The sequence below is a fragment of the Salmo trutta genome, chromosome 38, assembly GCF_901001165.1.
Source record: "Salmo trutta chromosome 38, fSalTru1.1, whole genome shotgun sequence".
NCBI classification, from domain to species: Eukaryota; Metazoa; Chordata; class Actinopteri; order Salmoniformes; family Salmonidae; genus Salmo; species Salmo trutta.
Genome location: NC_042994.1, coordinates 30748930 through 30770185, shown reverse-complemented (window position 1 = coordinate 30770185; position 21256 = coordinate 30748930). Strand labels below are relative to the sequence as shown.

The 21256-nt window shown below is 41.1% G+C and overlaps 1 protein-coding gene across 1 annotated transcript in view; it reads left to right on the top strand.

Annotated features, from left to right (window-relative positions):
• Positions 1 to 18657, top strand: part of LOC115177641 (piggyBac transposable element-derived protein 4) — an 85862-nt gene extending 67205 nt beyond the window's left edge. The window contains exons 3-4 of the mRNA XM_029738577.1: positions 10568 to 10682; positions 16537 to 18657. Of these exons, the coding sequence (XP_029594437.1) occupies positions 10568 to 10682; positions 16537 to 18301 (1880 nt within the window). The 3' untranslated portion in view covers positions 18302 to 18657. The remainder of the gene's footprint in view (positions 1 to 10567; positions 10683 to 16536) is intronic.
• The last annotated feature ends 2599 nt before the right edge of the window (positions 18658 to 21256 follow it).

Genomic DNA, 21256 nt, shown 5'->3' with positions numbered 1-21256 from the left:
CAATATGAATGTTCAATACACACAATGGGTTGATCAGTAGCCAGTTAGCTAGCTGCTACAGTCCAATATGAATGTTCAATACAGACAATAGGTTGATCAGTAGCCAGTTAGCTAGCTGCTACAGTCCAATATGAATGTTCAAAACACACAATAGGTTGGTCAGTAGCCAGCTAGCTGCTACATCTTTAGCCGCACAGCTAGCTAACACAGCTAGCTAACACAGCTAGCTAACACAGCTAGCTAACACAGCTAGCTAACACAGCTAGCTAACACAGCTAGCTAACACAGCTAGCTAACAACAAAGTCAAAATGCCCTTCAGGCCTGGTGGTGGCAGCAGTGCACTACAACCACTGTTTACCGGAGCTTCCCGAGGGGAAAATAATTGGTCTGTATACAGATTGATTAACCACGTTTCCATCCAAAGGTGTAATGTCAGTAAAGTCATACCGTATAAAAAACTCACGACAACTGTGATGGAAACAGGAAGTTGTGATCGGTGGTGGTGTACACTCTATAGGTAAGGCTGTACAGTCCAATATGAATGTTCAATACACACAGTCAAAGTCCTGCAATAAAAGCTAAGACACTAATATTTGTGTAAACTATACATAGTTGTGTTCTGTGGTTGTGTTCTGTGGTTGTCACTGAGTTGGCTGATATCCCATTTCATGGGGCCAGTCCATAGTTAAGGCTGTACAGTGTTCTGTGGATGTCACTGAGTTGGCTGATATCCCATTTCACTCCATAGTTAAGGCTGTACAGTGTTCTGTTGTCACTGAGTTGGCTGATATCCCATTTCACTCCATGGTTAAGGCTGTACAGAGCCTATAGAAAGGCTTTTTTTCACATTTTGATGCCTTGAGAACAAATAAGAAACACGCAGAGTCTCACTGCTCTTTAATAAGCTTTGCGTATCGACCTCAAGGCCTTCATCATAGTATCACTGCTCCTTAATATGCTTTACGTATCGACCTCAAGGCCTTCGTCATAGTATCACTGCTCTTTAATAAGCTTTACGTATCGACCTCAAGGCCTTCCTCAGAGTATCCCTGCTCTTTAATTTAGCTTTACCACCTGGGGGCAGCCCGTCGGGAAGTCCAGGACCCAGTTGCACAGGGCGGGTTCAAGACCCAGGGTCTTGAGCTTAATGACGAGTTTGGAGGGTACTATGGTGTTAAATGCTGAGCTGCAGTTGATGAAAAGCATTTTTACATAGGTATTCCTCTTGTCCAGATGGGTTAGGGCAGTGTGCAGTGTGATTGTGTCATCTGTGGACCTATTGGGGCGGTAAGCAAATTGAAGTGGGTCTAGGGTGTCAGGTAGGGTGGAGGTGATATGGTCCTTGACTAGTCTCTCAAAGCACTTCATGATGAGGGAAGTGAGTGCTACGGGGCGATAGTCATTTAGCTCAGTTACCTTAGCTTTCTTGGGAACATCAATGATGTCGCCCTCTTGCTGCTGGCGACTCTCTGATCCACCTCTACTCAGACGACACCATTCTGTATACATCTGGCCCTTCTTTGAACACTGTTAACAAACCTCCAAACGAGCTTCAATGCCATACAACACTCCTTCTGTGGCCTCCAACTGCTTTTAAATGCTAGTAAAACTAAATGCATGCTCTTCAACCGATTGCTGCCCTTCACCCACCGCCCGACTAACATCACTACTCTGGACGGGTCTGACTTAGAATATGTGGACAACTACAAATACCTAGGTGTAGCGTGGTTCGTTCTGCGTTGTGTACTTTTAATTAGGACACTGCCACAACTGGAGGTCTGCTGGTTGAATTATTTTTATTTGCCCTGCACACGAAGAGATAACTCACAATACTTTAGCCCTTGGCGCAGTCACAGCTCTCAGGCACCTTGCTAGCCGAAGGTCAGACAAAAGAGAGCGCGCCAAAAAGAAATAACAGGTGCTGCGTGCACACATTCAGTGCACAACAGCACACCATGCAATACAAGTAAAATGATATAGAACATAATTCGGACAAAATAAAAGACATACCTGCACACGAAGAGATAACACACAATACTTTAGCCCTTGGCGCAGTCACAGCTCTCAGGCACGTGCGCAAGCACATGGACAGTCACTCAAACACTGTCCCAAGTACTCACAAGTTACAGTAGGTACCCTAGTTAGCGAGCTCAGTGAAACTTAACATAAATCTTTATATTGTCCACATTGTAACAAACTTATGGTTGCATAACAGCACATTGTGTAACATTACCACGGTTTTATATTGAACAATTTCGGAGCCAAGGACAACATAACTTGCTAGCCGAAGGTCAGACAAAAGAGAACAATAAGGGGGTAGGGAAATACAAATAACCCGCAATGGGCCAAACCAAAATATACAAAACTTTTACAATCACGTGTATGTACAAGATTGATATGAAAAAGTGTTTGTACACCAAAAAATAACATTACCTATGCAGCTGTAATTAAATTTAAAAAACACACTGAATTATTATTATTATCAAATTATTAACATCCCCTATTGACCTGGCCTATTTGAATTGGTCCTTGTGTGCAATTTGGCGCACAATCTAGGGTAACAACATCACACTGCTACATTAGCTTTCTTGGGAACAGGAACACAGCTGAAGGAAAATACATATCACTGAGGCTAATTTAACGCCGACTTGCAGGCAGTGGGTTCAGTATAACTATGAGAAAAAATGAATACAAATTATGCCACCAACCAAAAGGGCACTTTAGAGACAGGAAGGGTAAAGGGGCATGTGCTCTACACAGGTAGAGCCCTATCTGTCCATGTTGCCTTTTGCAAAGTGGGCACTGCTTCATGTGGCAACACCAACACTCACCTAAATAGTCCATATGCCACTGGGTGGGATAAGTTTTCATTGTTTTTGGGCAGCATTATATGAAGTGTTATTATGTGTTGCTAACGATGAGCCTTGATCAATTTAGCTCGGAATACACCACCCTCGTCAATCTGTCACCTAATCCTGCCTAATGGGCAGGCCAGACCTGGAGGAAATGATTGGCTGTAAGAAGTAAGAGAAAACATAACATCTGGTTGTTTTTAAATTACTTCTTATGACATTGCTTGCCAGAATGAACATTGTAATTAATATTTTTCCAATCTGCATTGCCTACTCCGCATTGCCCACTCCAGTCAGCAGATGGCGATATGAGTCTTTCAGGTGATGCTTCTTGCGTGACGTATAATCTAGTGGACGGAACTGGAGGCTTCTTCAACAGCGACAAAAGCCTCCTGGTTTAACCACGCGGTGCTTTGCTAGCGAACATAAAACTGAAACATTGAATCTCTTTAGACCAATCTTGTGTATATTACTCTTAGTGTTTTGAACATAATTCTGTTTACCTATCGACTGGTTAATTTAAACGTAATTTGCTTGTTAAATTAGCAAATGTGTTACATTGATACTGCACTAGACTAATTGTCCGGAGCATAAATTTACTAATCTAGACGGAGAAAGAAACTGGTGAAAGGAGAGGAAGAAGCTTGAAGAATGAAAGAGGAGGCTATCACATTGAAACAAGAGGATGATATTACAGTGAAAGAGGAATATGGGAAAGAGGTTGTCAAAGTGGAAAAAGAGGCAGAATCTTTCAGAATCAAAAAGGAGGAAGATGCCGTAAAATTGAAAGAAGAGGAAGAACCTTTTGGAGTAAAGGAGGATATCTCAATGAAAGAGGAGACTGAATATCCGATTACCACCAGTGAGTACTGTCTTAAAAACAGAGAGACAAACTATGCTGTTGTTGAACCGTGTTGTTTTAAAGGGGCATTCTACTGAAGTTATACACTTAAATATGTTGTTCAGTACTGTAGGAATTGTTTAAGGGGCAATCTGCCATTGGTACATATATTTTTGGGACTTCAGAATGTGATTTATTGAATTCTCTATGTGGTCTATATTAAAGTGCACTTATTCTAGTATAGCCGGGTTTTAAAATATAATATACAGTGCATAATTTCTACTTAAAATATCAAAGGGACGCAAAATGCACCCATTTCGTGGGACGGCCCTTTAACATTTGCATCACAGTGGTGGGAAAAGTAGCAATTGTCGTACTTGAGTAAAAGTAAATATACCTTAATAGAACTCAAGTAAAAGTGAGTCACCCAGTAAAATGCTACTTGAGTAAAAGTTAAAATATACTGAAGTATCAAAAGTAATAGTATATAAATCATTTCAAATTCCTTATATTAAGCAAACCAGATGGTGCCATTTTTTTAAGTGGCTAATTTTAGGCCCTTTTTAGACATATATTCATGCCTCTTGTAAGACTGTAATTGCAATAGAAGTTCATGAGTTTACCATCTGTTTGATGTTCTCATTCACACAGAAGAGAGACATGACTATCGTGGATCCTCTGGGGAGCCTCAACAACATCCTGATGCTGACGAGGCAGAGAAGAGTCTCTCCAGATCAGAACACCAGATGGTACAGCTTGGTCTGGTCTAGCATACAGCTTGTTCTATCAGGGTCTGGGCTGGGTTTCTGTAAAGCACTTAATGACAACAGTGGCATCAGCATCCATAATGATATGTGTCCCCTCTTTATGGTTACCAGGACAACGCTAGCCCTTCCACCCTCCCGGAGTCCCCATGTCGTGCCTCTCCTGGTAACACCTTACTGCTGGGTATGAAGAGGTTGTCTGTGCTGCTGGTGGACTGCAGGAAAACAACGGGGCTGAGTGGAACTGTGAGAGGAGGAGAAGAGAAGAAAGGATCAGATTTGTCTCATCAAAGTAAGTGCTGTAGTTTAGTTTGAACAAATAAAATAGATCTGCCCACTGGTATCTATTACCAGGACAACCAGCAGAGTTCTGTTAGTTGATATGAAGATGGACTGGTATCTTTTACCAGTAGGGCTGTCCCTGACTAATAAAAATCTTGTTTGACATAGCCACCTGTTCTTTCGACCAATCAATTGGTGCAAATTTGAAACGTGTGTTTCTATATATCCACTACCGTTAAAAAGTTTGGGGTCACTTAGAAATTTGCTTGTTTTCGAAAGAAAAGCACAAAAAAGTCAATTAAAATAACATCAAATTGATCAGAAATACAGTGTAAACATTGTTCATGTTGTAATGGACTGTTGTAGCTGGAAATGGCAGATTGTTTTATGGAATATCTACATAGGCGTACAGAGGCCCACTATCAGCAACCATCACTCCCGTGTTCCAATGGCACGTTGTGTTACCTAATCCAAGTTTATCATTTTAAAAAGGCTAATTGATCATTAGAAAACCCTTTTGCAATTATGTTAGCACGCTGAAAACTGTTATGCTGATTTTAAAGAAGCAATAAAACTGGCCTTCTTTGGACTAGTTGAGTATCTGGAGCATCAGCATTTGTGGGTTTGATTAAAGGCTCAAAATGGCCAGAAACAAAGAACTTTCTTCTGAAACTCGTCCGTCTATTCTTGTTCTGAGAAATGAAGGCTATTCCATTCGAGAAATTGCCAAGAAACCGAAGATCTCGTACAACGCTGTGCACTACTCCCTTCACAGAACAGTGCAAACTGGCTCTAACCAGAATAGAAAGAGGAGTGGGAGGCCCCAGTGCACAACTGAGCAAGAGGACAAGTACATTAGTGTCTAGTTTGAGAAACAGATGCCTCACAACTGGCAGCATCATTAAATAGAACCCGCAAAACACCAGCCTCAATTTCAACAGTGAAGAGGTGACTTCAGGATGCTTCAGCCTTCTAGGCGGAGTTGCAAAGAAAATGTTATATCTCAGACTGGCCAATAAAATATTAAGATGGGCAAAAGAACACAGACACTGGACAGAGGATCTCTGCCTAGAAGGCCAGCATCCCGGAGTTCCCTCTTCACTGTTGATGTTGAGACTGGTGGTTTGCGGGTCCTATTTAACCTCTCTGGTAAATGTGGGACGCTAGAAGCTACAGCTAAAATGAATCACTAACCTTTGATGATCTTCATCAGATGGCACTCATAGGACTTCATGTTACACAATACATGTATGTTTTGCTCAATAAAGTTCATATTTATATCCAAAAACCCCATTTTACATTGGCGTGTAATGTTCTGAAATGTTTTTCCTCCAAAAACTTCCGGTGAATGAGAGAATCAATTTACAGAAATACTCAACATAAACGTTGATAAAATATTCAACAGTTATTCAAAGAATTATAGATACACTTCTCCTTAACTTCTTTGGGCTATGTGGGACGTTAGCGTGCCACCCGTGGCGCACCCTATCAACAGCAGGTGCATTTCAAGAGCGGCAAATTTGAAACCAAATAAATGTCAAAATTCAAGTTTTTCAAACATACAACTATCTGGCACCCTTTGAAAGATAAACATCTCCTTAATCTAACCACGTTTTCCGATTTCAAAAAGGTTTTACGGCGAAAGCATAAAGTTAGGTTATGTTAGGAGAGTACATTGACAATAGCTGTGTGTATTGTATTGTCAATTCAAAGACAGGCGTCACCAAAACCATAAAATCAGCTAAAATTATGCACTAACCTTTTACAATCTCCATCAGATGACACTCCTAGGACATTATGTTAGACAATGCATGCATTTTTAGTTCTATCAAGTTCATATTTATATCTAAAAACAGTGTTTTACTATGGCGTTGATGTTCAGGAAATCGTTTCCCTCCAGTACCGGCAGTCAAGTCATCACAACAAAATAATTAATTAATATTAGAAAACATTGGTAAAATATTATATTGTCATTCAAAGAATTATAGATTTACATCTCTTGAACGCAATGGACTTGCCAGATTTAAAATTAACCTTACTGGGAAATCACACTTTGCAATAATCTGAGCACTGCGCCCAGAAAAATACGCATTGCGATACAGACTAACCGCCATGTTGGAGAGATCTAAAATCGAAAATACTATGTAAATAATCCATTACCTTTGATTCTCTTCATCAGATGTCACTTCCAAAGAATCCCAGGTCCATAACGAATGTAGTTTTGTTCAAAAAAGCTCATCATTTATGTCCAAATACCTCTGTTGTTAGCACATGATCTAAGCCAGCCGGACTTCACTTCACGAACGGAAAAAATATATTTACGTTCGTTCAAACATGTCAAACGTTGTATCGCATAAATCATTAGGGCCTTTTTTAACCAGAACATGAATAAAATTCAAGGCGGACCATTGGGTTCTCTTTTAAAACGTTTCGGAATGAGAGTACCCACCATCAACTCTCGCGCAAGGTGTCTAATGGGCCATCACCGTTCCAAGGCTCTTCTTCAGTCAGATCTCAGAGTAGAAGACTCAAAACACTTTGTAAAGGCTGGGGACATCTTGTGGAAGCAATAGGAAGTGCCAAAATATTCCTCAGCCCCTTTGTTTTTCAATGGTATAGGCTTAAAGTCAATTCAACACATCAGGTATCCACTTCCTGTCAGAATCTGTCTCAGGGTTTTGCCTGCCAAATGAGTTCTGTTATACTCACAGACACCATTCAAACAGTTTTAGAAACTTTAGGGTGTTTTCTATCCATATATAATAAGTATATGCATATTGTAGTTACTGGGTAGGATTAGTAACAAGATTAAATCGGGTACATTTTTTTATCCAGCCGTGAAAATACTGCCCCCTATACCCTAACAGGTTAATGCAACCGCTGTGTCAGATTTCAAAAAAGCTTTACGGCAAAGGCACACTTTGCAATAATCTGAGTACTGTGCTTAGACGACAATATCAAGCAATACAGATACCTGCCATTTTGGAGTCAACTAAAATCATAAATAGCATTATAAATATTCACTTATCTTTGATTTTCATCAGAATGCACTCCCAGGATCCCAGTTCCACAATAAATGTTTGTTTTGTTCAATAAAGTCCATAATTTGTCCAAATACCTCCTTTTTGTTTGCACGTTCAGTCCACTACTCCAAATGCAGGAAGCGCCGAAATGTCACGACGAAAAGTAAAAAAAAGTTATATTTACATTTGTAGAAACATGTCAAACAATGTATAGCATCAGTCTTTATGGCCTTTTTATCATAAATCTTCAATAATATTCCAACCGGACGATTACTTTGTCATCAAAAAAGAAAAGGAACAGAGCTAACTCTCATGGGAATGTGCGCCACTGAACTCATGTCATTCTCTGTCATCTGACTCCAGGACCTCTTGTTCTCTCAATATTCACAGTAGAAGCATAAAACAACATTCTAAAGACTGTTGACATCTAGTGGAAGCCTTAGGAAGTGCAAAATGACCCCACAGACACTGTAGTTTGGATAGGAAATCACTTGAAAAACTACAAACCACTTCCTGGTTGGATTTCTACAAACCTCAGATTTCCACACTTCCTGGTAGGATTTTTCTCAGGTTTTTGCTTGCCATATGAGTTCTGTTATACTCACAGACATCATTCAAACTGTTTTAGAAACTTCAGTGGTTTCTATCCAAATCTACTTATAATATGCATATCCTACCTTCTGAGCCTGAGTAGCAAGCAGTTTACTACGGGCACGCCTTTCATCCAAACGTGAAAATACTGCCCCCCCAGCCCAAAGAAGTAAATGAAGCTGCAAGTTGAGGACCTGTGAGGCGTCTGTTTCTCAAACTAGACATTCTAATGTACTTGTACTCTTGCTCAGTTGTGCACCGGGGCCTCCCACTCCTCTTTCTATTCTGGTTAGAGCCAGTTTGCGCTGTTCTGTTAACCTCCCTGGGCAAGGTGGGACATTTGCATCCCACCTTGCAAACTAATTATATGCATATTCTAGTTTCTAGGCAGGAGTAGTAACCAGATTAAATCGGGTACATTTTTTATCCGTCCGTGAAAATACTGCCCCCTATACCATAACAGGTTAAAATAAATTTTTATGCTATTTTTCTCGTAAAATAGCAATAATATTCCAACCGGGCGACGTTGTATTCATTCAAAGGCTGAAAGAAAAAAAAATTGAATTCTCATGAGAATTCTCATGAACACGCTAAGTACAGCAGCACTGTTCCCAGCCTGACCACTCACAAACAGAGCTGCTGTACTTAGCCCAGAGACTGCAGACACCCCATTACACTTTTTGGCGCCTTCTGAGAGCCAATGGAAGCCTTAGAAAATGTCACGTTACAGCAGAGATGCTGTATTTTCGATAGAGATGCCACAGAAGGAGAACAAATTGTCAGACAGGGCACTTCCTGTATGGAATCTTCTCAGGTTTTGGCCTGCCATATGAGTTCTGTTATACACAGACACCATTCAAACAGTTTTAGAAACTTTAGAGTGTTTTCTATCCAAATCTACTAATTATATCCATATTCTCGTTTCTGGGCAAGAGTAGTAAACAGTTTAAATCGGGTACGTTTTTTATCCGGCCGTGCAAATACTGCCCCCTAGCCCCAACAGGTTAAGGGAGTACTACACAGCGTTATATGAGATCTTCAGTTTCTTGGCAATTTCTCGCATGGAATAGCCTTCATTTCTTAGAACAAGAATAGACTGACAAGTTTCAGAAGAAGGTTCTTTGTTTCTGGCCATTTTGAGCCTGTAATCAAACCCACAAATGCTGATGCTCCAGATACTCAACTAGTCTAAAGAAGGCCAGTTTTATTGCTTCTTTAATCAGAACAACAGTTTTCAGCTGTGCTAACATAATTGCAAAAGCGTTTTCTAATGGTCAATTAGCCTTTTTAAAATGATAAACTTGGATTTGCTAACACAACGTGCCATTGGAACACAGGAGTGATGGTTGCTGATAATGGGCCTCTGTATGCCTATGTAGATAATCCACAAATAATCAGCCATTTCCAGCTACAATAGTCATTTACAACATTAACAATGTCCACACTGTATTTATGATCAATTTGATGTTATTTTAATGGACAAAAAAATTTGCTATTCTTTCAAAAACAAGGACATTTAAGTGACCCCAAACTCTTGAATGGTAGTGTATATCCTAACATGATCCGTGTTGTAAACAGAGTTCTGCATGAATTCCGACTCTTTAAACTTGCAGCAAAACAATTTTATGAAATCTAATATTGTTAGCAATCTAACGTTGTTTAACACGGTCAAGTCCGGTTTCTGTGCAATCCTCAGACACTCTAGAAGGCAACCAAACTTGTTTCAAAATTCTACATTATGTATTGGCTATACAACACCTGAATTAGCCCATGAAGGGTCTTGGTCCAATGACCACCTATCGTTTTGAAACCTACCTAGATAGCCAATGAGCTGGGCTTTCCAGCAGTATGTGAACGCTGTTTGTAGGACAAACAGCCATCACGCTAGAGCTGTCAATAGAGTTCATGTGTGGCTCAGTTGGTAGAGCATGGTGTTTGCAACGCCAGGGTTGTGTGTTCAATTCCCACGAGGGACCAGTATGGAGAAACAAATGTATGAAATGTATGCATTCACTACTGTAAGTCGCTCTGGATAAGAGCGTCTGCTAAATGACTAAAATGTAAATGTAAAAAGGAACAACTGTAGTCTACGTTTCACATCAGTTCGTTCTCTTCTACAAACTTCTCAAATCTGAAAAAGTTAAACATGGCTACTAAGAGTGGAAAAGCTTAATCTCAGTCCAAGTATAAACATTTTGATGATATTATTGCAGAAATTGACCGGGAGAGTGACACAGAAGGAATGGATGAGGATTCTGTGAGTGACCACAGTTATGATTCCAGCGAGGAAGAAATGTTTTTGGAAGGAAAAGATCCACTTTTAGATCGGTAAGTAAAATATGTTTTTGCTTCTCATGTTAATGCAGTTGTTTAAATGGTCGCATATTCATTTTATATTTTTTATAGATTTTTATATATGTATGTGTACATACATACATACATACATACATACATACATACATACATACATACATACACACACACACACACACACAGTTGAAGTTTACATACACTTAGGTTGGAGTCATTAAAACTCATTTTTCAACCACTCCACGAATTTCTTGTTAACTTCTTATGGCTGGAATCCCGTTAACGGGATCGATATGACAACAGCCAGTGAAAGTGCAGGGCGCCAAATTCAAACAGAAATCTCATAATTAAAATTCCTCAAACATACAAGTATTTTACACCATTTTAAAGATAAACTTGTTGTTAATCCCACCACAGTGTCCGACTTCAAAAAGGCTTTACTACGAAAGCACACCAAACGATTGTTAGGTCAGCAACTAGTCACAGAAAAACACAGCCATTTTTCCAGCCAAAGAGAGGAGTCACAAAAAGCAGAAATAGAGATACAATTAATCACTAACCTTTGATGATCTTCATCAGATGACACTCATAGGACTTCATGTTACACAATACATGTATGTTTTAAACAATAAAGTTCATTTTTATATCCAAAAATCTGTTTACATTGGCGCGTTACATTCAGAAATGTTTTCCTTCCAAAACATCCGTTGATTTTGCAGAGAGCCACATCAATTTACAGAAATAATCATCATAAATGTTGATGAAAATACAAGTGTTATGCATGGAACTTTAGATCAACTTCTCCTTAATGCAACCGCTGTGTCAGATTTCAAAAAAGCTTTACCAAAAAAGCACACCATGCTATAATCTGAGTACGGCGCTCAGACACAAAAGAAGCCATACAATATATCCGCCATGTTGGAGTCAACAGAAGTCAGAAATAGCATTATAAATATTCACTTACCTTTGATGATCTTCATCAGAATGCACTCCCAGGTATCCCAGTTCCACATTAAATGTTTATTTTGTTCGATAAAGTCCATCCTTTATGTCCAAATACCTCCGTTTTGTTCGCGCCTTCAGTTCACAAATCCAAATTCACGACGCGCAGGCCAGACAAACTCAAATTCCATTACAGTTCGTAGAAACATGTCAAACGATGAATAGAATCAATCTTTAGGATGTTTTTATCATAAATCTTCAATTGTTTCAACCAGAGAATTCCTTTGTCTTTAGAAATGCAATGGAACTCAGCTACCTCTCACGGGCGCGCGCATGACTAAAGCTCATGCCCTTCTGGCAGACCCATCACTCAATCAGCTCTTATTCTCCCCCACTTCACAGTAGTCGGTTAGGACTTCTACTTTGTGCATGACACAAGGAATTTTTCCAACAATTGTTAGACAGACTATTTCACTTATAATTCACTGTATCACCATTCCAGTGGATCAAAAGTTCACATACTCTAAGTTGACTGTGCCTGTAAACAGTTTGGAAAATTCCAGAAAATTATGTCATGGATTTAGAAGCATCTGATAGGCTAATTTACATAATTTGAGTCAATTGGAGTTGTACCTGTGGATGTATTTCAAGGCCTACCTTCAAACTCAGTGCCTCTTTGCTTGACATCATGGGAAAATCAAAAGAAATCAGCCAAGACCTCAGAAAAGAATGTAGACCTCCACAAGTCTGGTTCATCCTTGGGAGCAATTTCCAAACGCCTGAAGGTACCACGTTTATCTGTACAAATAATAGTATGCAAGTATAAACACCATGGATCCACGCAGCCGTCATACCCCTCAGGAAGGAGATGTGTTCTGTCGCCTAGAGATGAACGTACTTTGGTGTGAAAAGTTCAAATCAATCCCAGAACAACAGCAAGGACCTCGTGAAGATGCTGGAGGAAACAGGTACAAAAGTATCTATAGCCACAGTAAAACAAGTCCTATATCAACATAACCTGAAAGGCCGCTCAACAAGGAAGAAGCCACTGCTCCAAAACCGCCATAAAAATAGCCAGACTACGGTTTGCAACTGCACATGGGGACAAAGATTGTACTTTTTGGAGAAATGTCCAACTGTTTGTCCATAATGACCATTTATGTTTAGAGGAAAAAGGTGGGGGCTTGCAAGTCAAAGAACACCATCCCAACCGTGAAGCACGGGGGTGACAGCATCATGTTGTGGGGGTGCTTTGCTGCAGGAGGGACTGGTGCACTTCACAAAATGGATGGCATCATGAGGGAGGAAAATTATGTTGATGTATTGAAGAAACATCTCAAGACATCAGCCAGGAAGTTAAAGCTTGGTCGCAAATGGGTTTTCCAAATGGACAATGACCCCAAGCATACTTCCAAAGTTGTGGCAAAATGGCTTAAGGACAAAGTCAAGGTATTGGCCGGGCCATCACAAAGCCCTGACCTCAATCCTATTGAAAATGTGTGGGCAGAACTGAAAAAGCGTGTGCGAGCAAGGAGGCCTACAAACCTGACTCAGTTACACCAGCTCTGTCAGGAGGAATGGGCCAAAATTCACCCAACTTATTGTGGGAAGCTTGTGGAAGGCTACCCAAAACGTTTGACCCAAGTTAAACAATTTAAAGGCAATGCTACCAAATACTAATTGAGTGTATGTAAACTTCTGACCAACTGGGAATGTGATGAAAGAAAAGCTAAAATAAATCATTCTCTACTATTATTCTGACATTTCACATTCTTAAAATAAAGTGGTGATCCTAACTGACCTAAGACAAGGAATTCTTACTAGGATTAAATGTCAGGAATTGTTAACTGAGTTTAAATGTATTTGGTTAAGGTATATGTAAACTTCTGACTTCAGCTATATACAGTGGGGAGAACAAGTATTTGATACACTGCCGATTTTGCAGGTTTTCCTACTTACAAAGCATGTAGAGGTCTGTAATTTTTATCATAGGTACACTTCAACTGTGAGAAAAAATCCAGAAAATCACATTGTATTATTTTTAAGTAATTAATTTGCATGTTATTGCGTGACATAGGTATTTGATACAACAGAAAAGCAGAACTTAATATTTGGTACAGAAACCTTTGTTTGCAATTACAGAGATCATACGTTTCCTGTAGTTCTTGACCAGGTTTACACACACTGCAGCAGGGATTTTGGCCCATTCCTCCATACAGACCTTCTCCAGATCCTTCAGGTTTCGGGGCTGTCGCTGGGCAATACGGACTTTCAGCTCCCTCCAAAGATGTTCTATCGGGTTCAGGTCTGGAGACTGGCTAGGCCACTCCAGGACCTTGAGATGCTTCTTACGGAGCCACTCCTTAGTTGCCCTGGCTGTGTGTTTCGGGTCGTTGTCATGCTGGAAGACCCAGCCACGACCCATCTTCAATGCTCTTACTGAGGGAAGGAGGATGTTGGCCAAGATCTCGCGATACATGGCCCCATCCATCCTCCCCTCAATACGGTACAGTCGTCCTGTCCCCTTTGCAGAAAAGCATCCCCAAAGAATGATGTTTCCACCTCCATGCTTCACGGTTCGGATGGTGTTCTTGGGGTTGTACTCATCCTTCTTCTTCCTCCAAACACGGCGAGTGGAGTTTAGATCAAAAAGCTCTATTTTTGTCTCATCAGACCACATGACCTTATCCCATTCCTCCTCTGGATCATCCAGATGGTCATTGGCAAACTTCAGACGGGCCTGGACATGCGCTGGCTTGAGCAGGGGGACCTTGCGTGCGCTGCAGGATTTTAATCCATGACGGCGTAGTGTGTTACTAATGGTTTTCTTTGAGACTGTGGTCCCAGCTCTCTTCAGGTCATTGACCAGGTCCTGCCGTGTAGTTCTGGGCTGATCCCTCACCTTCCTCATGATCATTGATGCCCCACGAGGTGAGATCTTGCATGGAGCCCCAGACCGAGGGTGATTGACTGTCATCTTGAACTTCTTCCATTTTCTAATAATTGCGCCAACAGTTGTTGCCTTCTAACCAAGCTGCTTGCCTATTGTCCTGTAACCCATCCCAGCCTTGTGCAGGTCTACAATTTTATCACTGATGTCCTTACACAGCTCTCTGGTCTTGGCCATTGTGGAGAGGTTGGAGTCTGTTTGATTGAGTGTGTGGACAAGTGACGAGTTCAAACAGGTGCAGTTAATACAGGTAATGAGTGGAGAACAGGAGGGCTTCTTAAAGAAAAACTAACAGGTCTGTGAGAGCCGGAATTCTTACTGGTTGGTAGGTGATCAAATACTTATGTCATGCAATAAAATGCAAATTAATTACTTAAAAATCATACAATGTGATTTTCTGGATTTTTGTTTTAGATTCCGTCTCTCATAGTTGAAGTGTACCTATGATAAAAATTACAGACCTCGACATGCTTTGTAAGTAGGAAACACTGCCAATTTTGCAGGTTATCACATATTTGTTCTCCCCACTATATATATATATATATATATAATGAGTACCAGTCAAAAGTTGACACACCTACACATTCAAAGTTTTTTTTTTTTTTTTTTCTATATTGTAGAATAATAGTGATGACAAACTATGAAAACACACACATGGAATCATGCCTTGACAGCTTTGCACACTCTTGGCATTCTCTCAACCAGCTTACTCTCAACCAGCACTTGTTGGCTGCTTTTCCTTCACTCTACTATCCAACTCATCCCAAACCATCTCAGTTGGGATTAGGTCGGGTGATTGTGGAGACCAGGTCATCTGATGCAGCACTCCATCACTCTCCTTCTTGGTCAAATAGCCCTTAGACAGCCTGGAGGTGTGTTGGGTCATTGTCCTGTTGAAAAACAAATTATAGTCCCACTAAGCTCAAACCAGATGGGATGGCGTATCGCTGCAGAATGCTTTGGTACCCTTGAATTCTAAATCAATCACTGACAGTGTCACCAGAAAGTACCATCACACCTCCTCCTCCATGCTTCACAGTGGGAACCACACATGCAGAGATCATCCGTTCACCTACTCCATGTCACAAAGACACCGCGGTTGGAACCAAAAATTTCAAATATGTGCTCATCAGACCAAAGGACAGATATCCACCGGTCTAATGTCCAATGCTTGTGTTTCTTGGACCCAGCAAGTCTCATCTTCTCATTTGGTGTCATTTAGTAGTGGTTTCTTTGCAGCAATTCAAGCAGTTTCTTCTGAACAGTTGATGTCTGTTACTTGAACTCTGTGAAGCATTTATTTGTGCTGCAATTTCTGAGGCTGGTAACTCTAATGAACTTATCCTCTGCAGCAGAGGTAACTATGGGTCTTCCTTTCCTGTGGCTGGGGTCAGGGGGGGAACGGTTCATAGTGGTGGCCGGGGTACGGTGAGTGGAATGGTATTTTATTTTTTATTTAACTAGGCAAGTCAGTTAAGAACAAATTCTTATTTACAATGACGGCCTAGGAACTGCCTTGTTCAGGGGCAGAACGACAGATTTTTACCTTGTCAGCTCTGGGACTCGATCCACCAACCTTTGGGTTAGTGGCCCAACGCTCTAACCACTAGGTTACCTGCCGCCCCAAGGTTCCACATCATCAAGCAACATGGTTTGTTTGGTGCTGTTCCGTTCACTCCATTTCATTGTTATATAAATAGGCTGGAGGCTGTTGAGGGGAGGGTGACCCACAACAATGGCCGGAATGGAGCAGCACCACAGACCGTGTTGCTTGATACCATTCCACTCACCCCACCCCGGCCACCACTATGAGCCGTTCTCCCCTGACCAGCCTTATTTACCATTGATAAACACACACTTCACTGTCGTGATTATGGTCCCTCTACTCTATATAGTAGATATCTGTTTATTTTACGTGTTGATACAGGGCTCATCTGTAAAAGTATTCTTACTGATTTTTTTCTTTTTTTTCTTATACAGTGCCAGGGACTCTGATGAACAATGGGAACCCCCAATGTCAAGGTGTTCATCCCCCACTAATTCAGACGCTGAAGCTGGTTCATCCAGCCAGACCCCTGCTGTCTCCGGCTCCACACCTTCCCCCGCCCGGCCATCTAGAGGTGTGAAGAGGCCAGTTGAGAAGCGGAGGAGGGTCCATGAACCAGCGGTAACTACCAGCGAGGCAGAGGACCGCTGGCACACCGTGCTAGAAGATGATGTGGAGCTACTTCCACCAACATTTAGACCGAAAAGACAGCCAGGACCTCAGCTGGACATGACTGCAAAGTACAGCCCCCTTCATCTTTTCCAGATGTTTTTCTCCTTGTCAGTTCTGGATTCGCTGGTGTCTAACACCAACAAGTATGGGGCTAAGAAACAAGCAGGCAAGAAAGAGGCATGGCAGCCCATTTCCATCCAAGACCTGTACTGTTACATCTCACTGGTTATTTACATGGGGCTTGTGAAGTTGAAAAACCTGAAGGACTACTGGAGAACGTCAACACACTACCGACTGCCTTTCCCCACCACTTTCATGTCTTGTAAAAGGTTTCTGACTATCTCACGGGCGCTTCATATCAGTGACCCACAAGCTGACGACGACAATGACAAGAAGAGAGGCACAGCAAGCTTTGATAGGCTCTGCAAAATCAAACCTCTCTACCCCAGCATGGTTGAGGCCTGCAAGACCCATTTTCAGCCCAACCAGAAACTGTCCATAGATGAGAGGATGGTAGCCTCAAAGGCTAGAATTGGCCTCAAACAATATATGTGTAACACGCCGACAAAATGGGGGTACAAACTGTTTGTTTTGGCCGATTCTGTGTGTGCCTACACTTGGAATTGTTTTGTTTACGAGGGGAAATCCATCTCAGACACCGGTAAGGGACTTAGTTATGATTCCGTTATGGAATTATTGGATTTTCAACTGCTGGGGACGGGCTACAAACTGTTTGTGGACAACTTCTACACAAGCCCTACCCTGTTCACAGACCTGAGGAAGCTGGATGTGTGGGCTTGTGGCACCATTCGTCCCAACAGAGTAGGTTTTCCCAAAACAAAAGTAAACGACATGCCTAAGAGGGCTGATAGGGGCACCATGAGATGGATTCGTAAAGATGACCTGCTCTTTGTAAAGTGGATGGATACCAGAGAGGTGGTCATGTGCACCACTATCCACAAATCCTTCAGTGGCGATCACGTCGTCAGGCGTGTGAAGGACGCTAATGGGACACGGACCACAAAGAATGTCCCCATTCCTGCTGCTGTAAAGGACTACAACAAGAGCATGGGAGGTGTGGACCTGTCAGATGCTCTGATAGGCTACAACAATGTTCTCCACATGACAAGGAAATGGTACAGGACAGTGTTCTATCACTTCATTGACATTGCTGTGGTGAATGCATTCGTCCTCCAGAAGGAAATGGCTAAGAGCTCTGGACAGACCTCCATGACACAGCTAGCCTTCAGAGAGCTGCTCATCCGGGAGCTTACTGGCTATGGCACAAAGTCCACTGCAGCACCTTCTGTCCGCTCTACTCGTGTCACCAGTGTTGTTCACATGCCAAAATTCATAACTGCAGGCATGAATGTGCCTCGGGGCCAAAAGGCCACAGCATGGAGGCGTCGTTGTGTTCTTTGTCGCATGAAGTCCCCCATCACCTGCAGGACTTGTTCAGTTTGCCTCTGCTTTACAGCAGAAAGAGACTGCTATGGGACATGGCATCAGCAGCACGATATTGTGTAGAGGACTGAGGGTCTTCCAAGGGTTTACCCTTGTTTTTAAAATATTTTTTTTAAACATTTTTATTTTATAAAATGGTGTGTTAGAATAGCATTTTGTTATGTTGTATATAGTTATTTGCATAAAAACGTATCACTTCACCAATTTGGCCACTTGGGTACATTTGGGAAACTTGTGTGACTTCATGCTAACTGTCATGTTGCTCGCTCATTCCTGAAGTTATCAGTCTGACACTTTGCACAACTACTGTTGCCCTCTTGTGTTCTCCATCTAAATTATCCCCAGCTTCCTATCTGAATGTTTGGCGGTTCTTGTTCATGTGAAAGATTATGCAATAACAATAAAAAACAGAAAACGTATGCTCTCTTTATTTTCTTCTACCAGATCTATTCAATTCACATTTCCACAAACTTCAGATTGTTTCCTTTCAAATGGTACCAAGAATACGCATATCCTTGCTTCTGGGCCTGAGCTACAGGCAGTTAGATTAGGGTATGTCATTCATTTGGAAATTGAGATGAAGGGTCCTATCCAGAAGAGGTTTTAACCTGACCCAACCATTCTCCTAAGAGCTGTGGACAGACCCCCATATTGTATTTTTTATTAGCATAGCATTTTTGTATGTTCTATATAGGTATTTTCTTGAATGTATCAATTTGGCCACTTGGGTACATTTGGGCAACTCGTGTGGGACACCTGGGTGACTTCATACTAAATGTCATGTAACTTGCTCATTCCTGAAGTTATCAAACTTTGCACATATACTGTTGCCCTGTTGTGGACAACATATAAATGATCCCCAGCGTCCATCTCAATGTATGTCCTTTCTTTTGCATTTCAAAGATGATCAAATAGAAATTGAAAACATGTTTTTGTGTTTATCTTTTACCAGATGTGTTATGTTCTACATTAATTTCACATCTCCACAAACTTAAGTGTTTCCTTTCAAATAGTATCAAGAATATGCATATCCCTGCTTCGGGTCCTGAGCTGCAGGCAGGGTGTCATTTTAGGAGGAAATTGAGATGAAGGGTCCTATCTGGAAGAGGTTTTAACCCTCCATATGGAGCCTGTGACCAAATTTTTGGAAAAAGCATAAATTGGATTTTAGTCTAGGCCTCTGCCATGGATTAGTTCACTGAGAGGGTGCAAATACAGTGCCTTCGGAAAGTATTCAGGCCCCTTGACTTTTTCCACATTTTGTTACGTGACAGCCTTATTCTAAAATGTATTTATTTTTAATCAATCTACACAATACCCAATAATGACGAAGCAAAAACAGGTTAAAATAAAAAATGGAAATATGACATTTACATAACTATTCAGACCCTTTACTCGGTACTTTGTTGAAGCACCTTTGGCAGCGATTACTGCATCGAGTTTAGGGTATGACCCTACAACCGCCTTTCTTAAGTATGGGTCGTGACCCTGTTAATGGTGGGTCGTGTACATTTATAATTGTTCACAACATTGCAAAAAAATACAAACCTGTTTTCGCTCTGTCATTATGGGGTATTGTGTGTAGGGGAAAAAATGATTTAATCCATTTTAGGCCAAAGGTCAAGGGGTCTGAATACTTTCCCAATGCACTGTATGTGCCAAGTTAAAATATTCCCAAGAGACATATTCGAAACTCTGCTTCTAGCTCCTAAGCAACTTTGCAGTGTTTTGTGTGTGTTATTTCTATTAGCCCAGAACGTTTGTTGTGTTATTACATACAGCCGGAAATAACATTTGGATATCAGAGCGGCGGTAACTCACCAGCATTACGACCAAGAATACGACTTTCCAGAAATGGATCCTTTGTTCGTACCCCCCAGGGCTCGTCGCCGACGGTAGAGAAGAGGTATTCCGAGTGGACTTCTAGTCAGACTCAGGAGGCGGGCACACCATGTACAAAGAAAAATAATGCAATCTAACCATCACCAGTAGTCATGTTAAAGTTTAAAAAAAAATGTTGGTGGAGTTCATGTATTTGCATGTGGCTGTGCATTATATGATGCCTGAATAGGAAGCATAGTCTGATCATGACTACTGGTTTTCTTAAATTCTTGATCAAAAACTGCTTTGGGGTTCATTCCAAATATCTACTTGCATTGCTTGGTAGTGTATTCACATAGTATGAGACATAAATAATAACATTTAAGTAAAATAAAACAAACAGCATTATCCTGAATTCAGAAGTGAATAACATTTTTGTTATCACATCAACAAAATCTTGCAGAATGTACCTGTTTTCAGTATAGAACATTGGCTAGCAAGCTACTGATCTGTCTGAATCAGTAGCCTTGTGTCGAACGGTCCGGTCCACTAGATTATACGTCACGCAAGAAACAACTGGAAAAAATCATCTGCTGACTAGTTTGGGTAACGCAGTTTGGGAAAATGTTAATTACATTGTTTATTCTTGCTAACAACTTCATAAAAAGTATCTTCAAAATAACCAGATCTGTGTTTACTGCCCAACAGCAGTCATTTTGCAATGCTGTCATTGATCTGTGTTTACTGCCCAACAGCAGGCATTTTGCCATGCTGTCATTGTAAATAGGAATTTGTTCTGAGGCTGCTGTTCATGCTGGGATAGTTGATTGGCAATTAAGTATGGTAAACTAAGACGACTATCATTTTTATAGTAGATTTTGATCACACAATAAACATTGGACATATTCATTAGTAAACACCACATCTTTTAATTCCATGTCATTTATTCCACTACTTTCAAACACTGCCTACAGGAAGTTATGCTACACTGTCTACAGGAAGTTATGCTACACTGCCTACAGGAAGTTATGCTACACTGCCTACAGGAAGTTATGCTACACTGCCTACAGGAAGTTATGCTACACTGCCTACAGGAAGTTATGCTACACTGCCTACAGGAAGTTATGCTACACTGCCTACAGGAAGTTATGCTACACTGCCTACAGGAAGTTATGCTACACTGTCTACAGGAAGTTA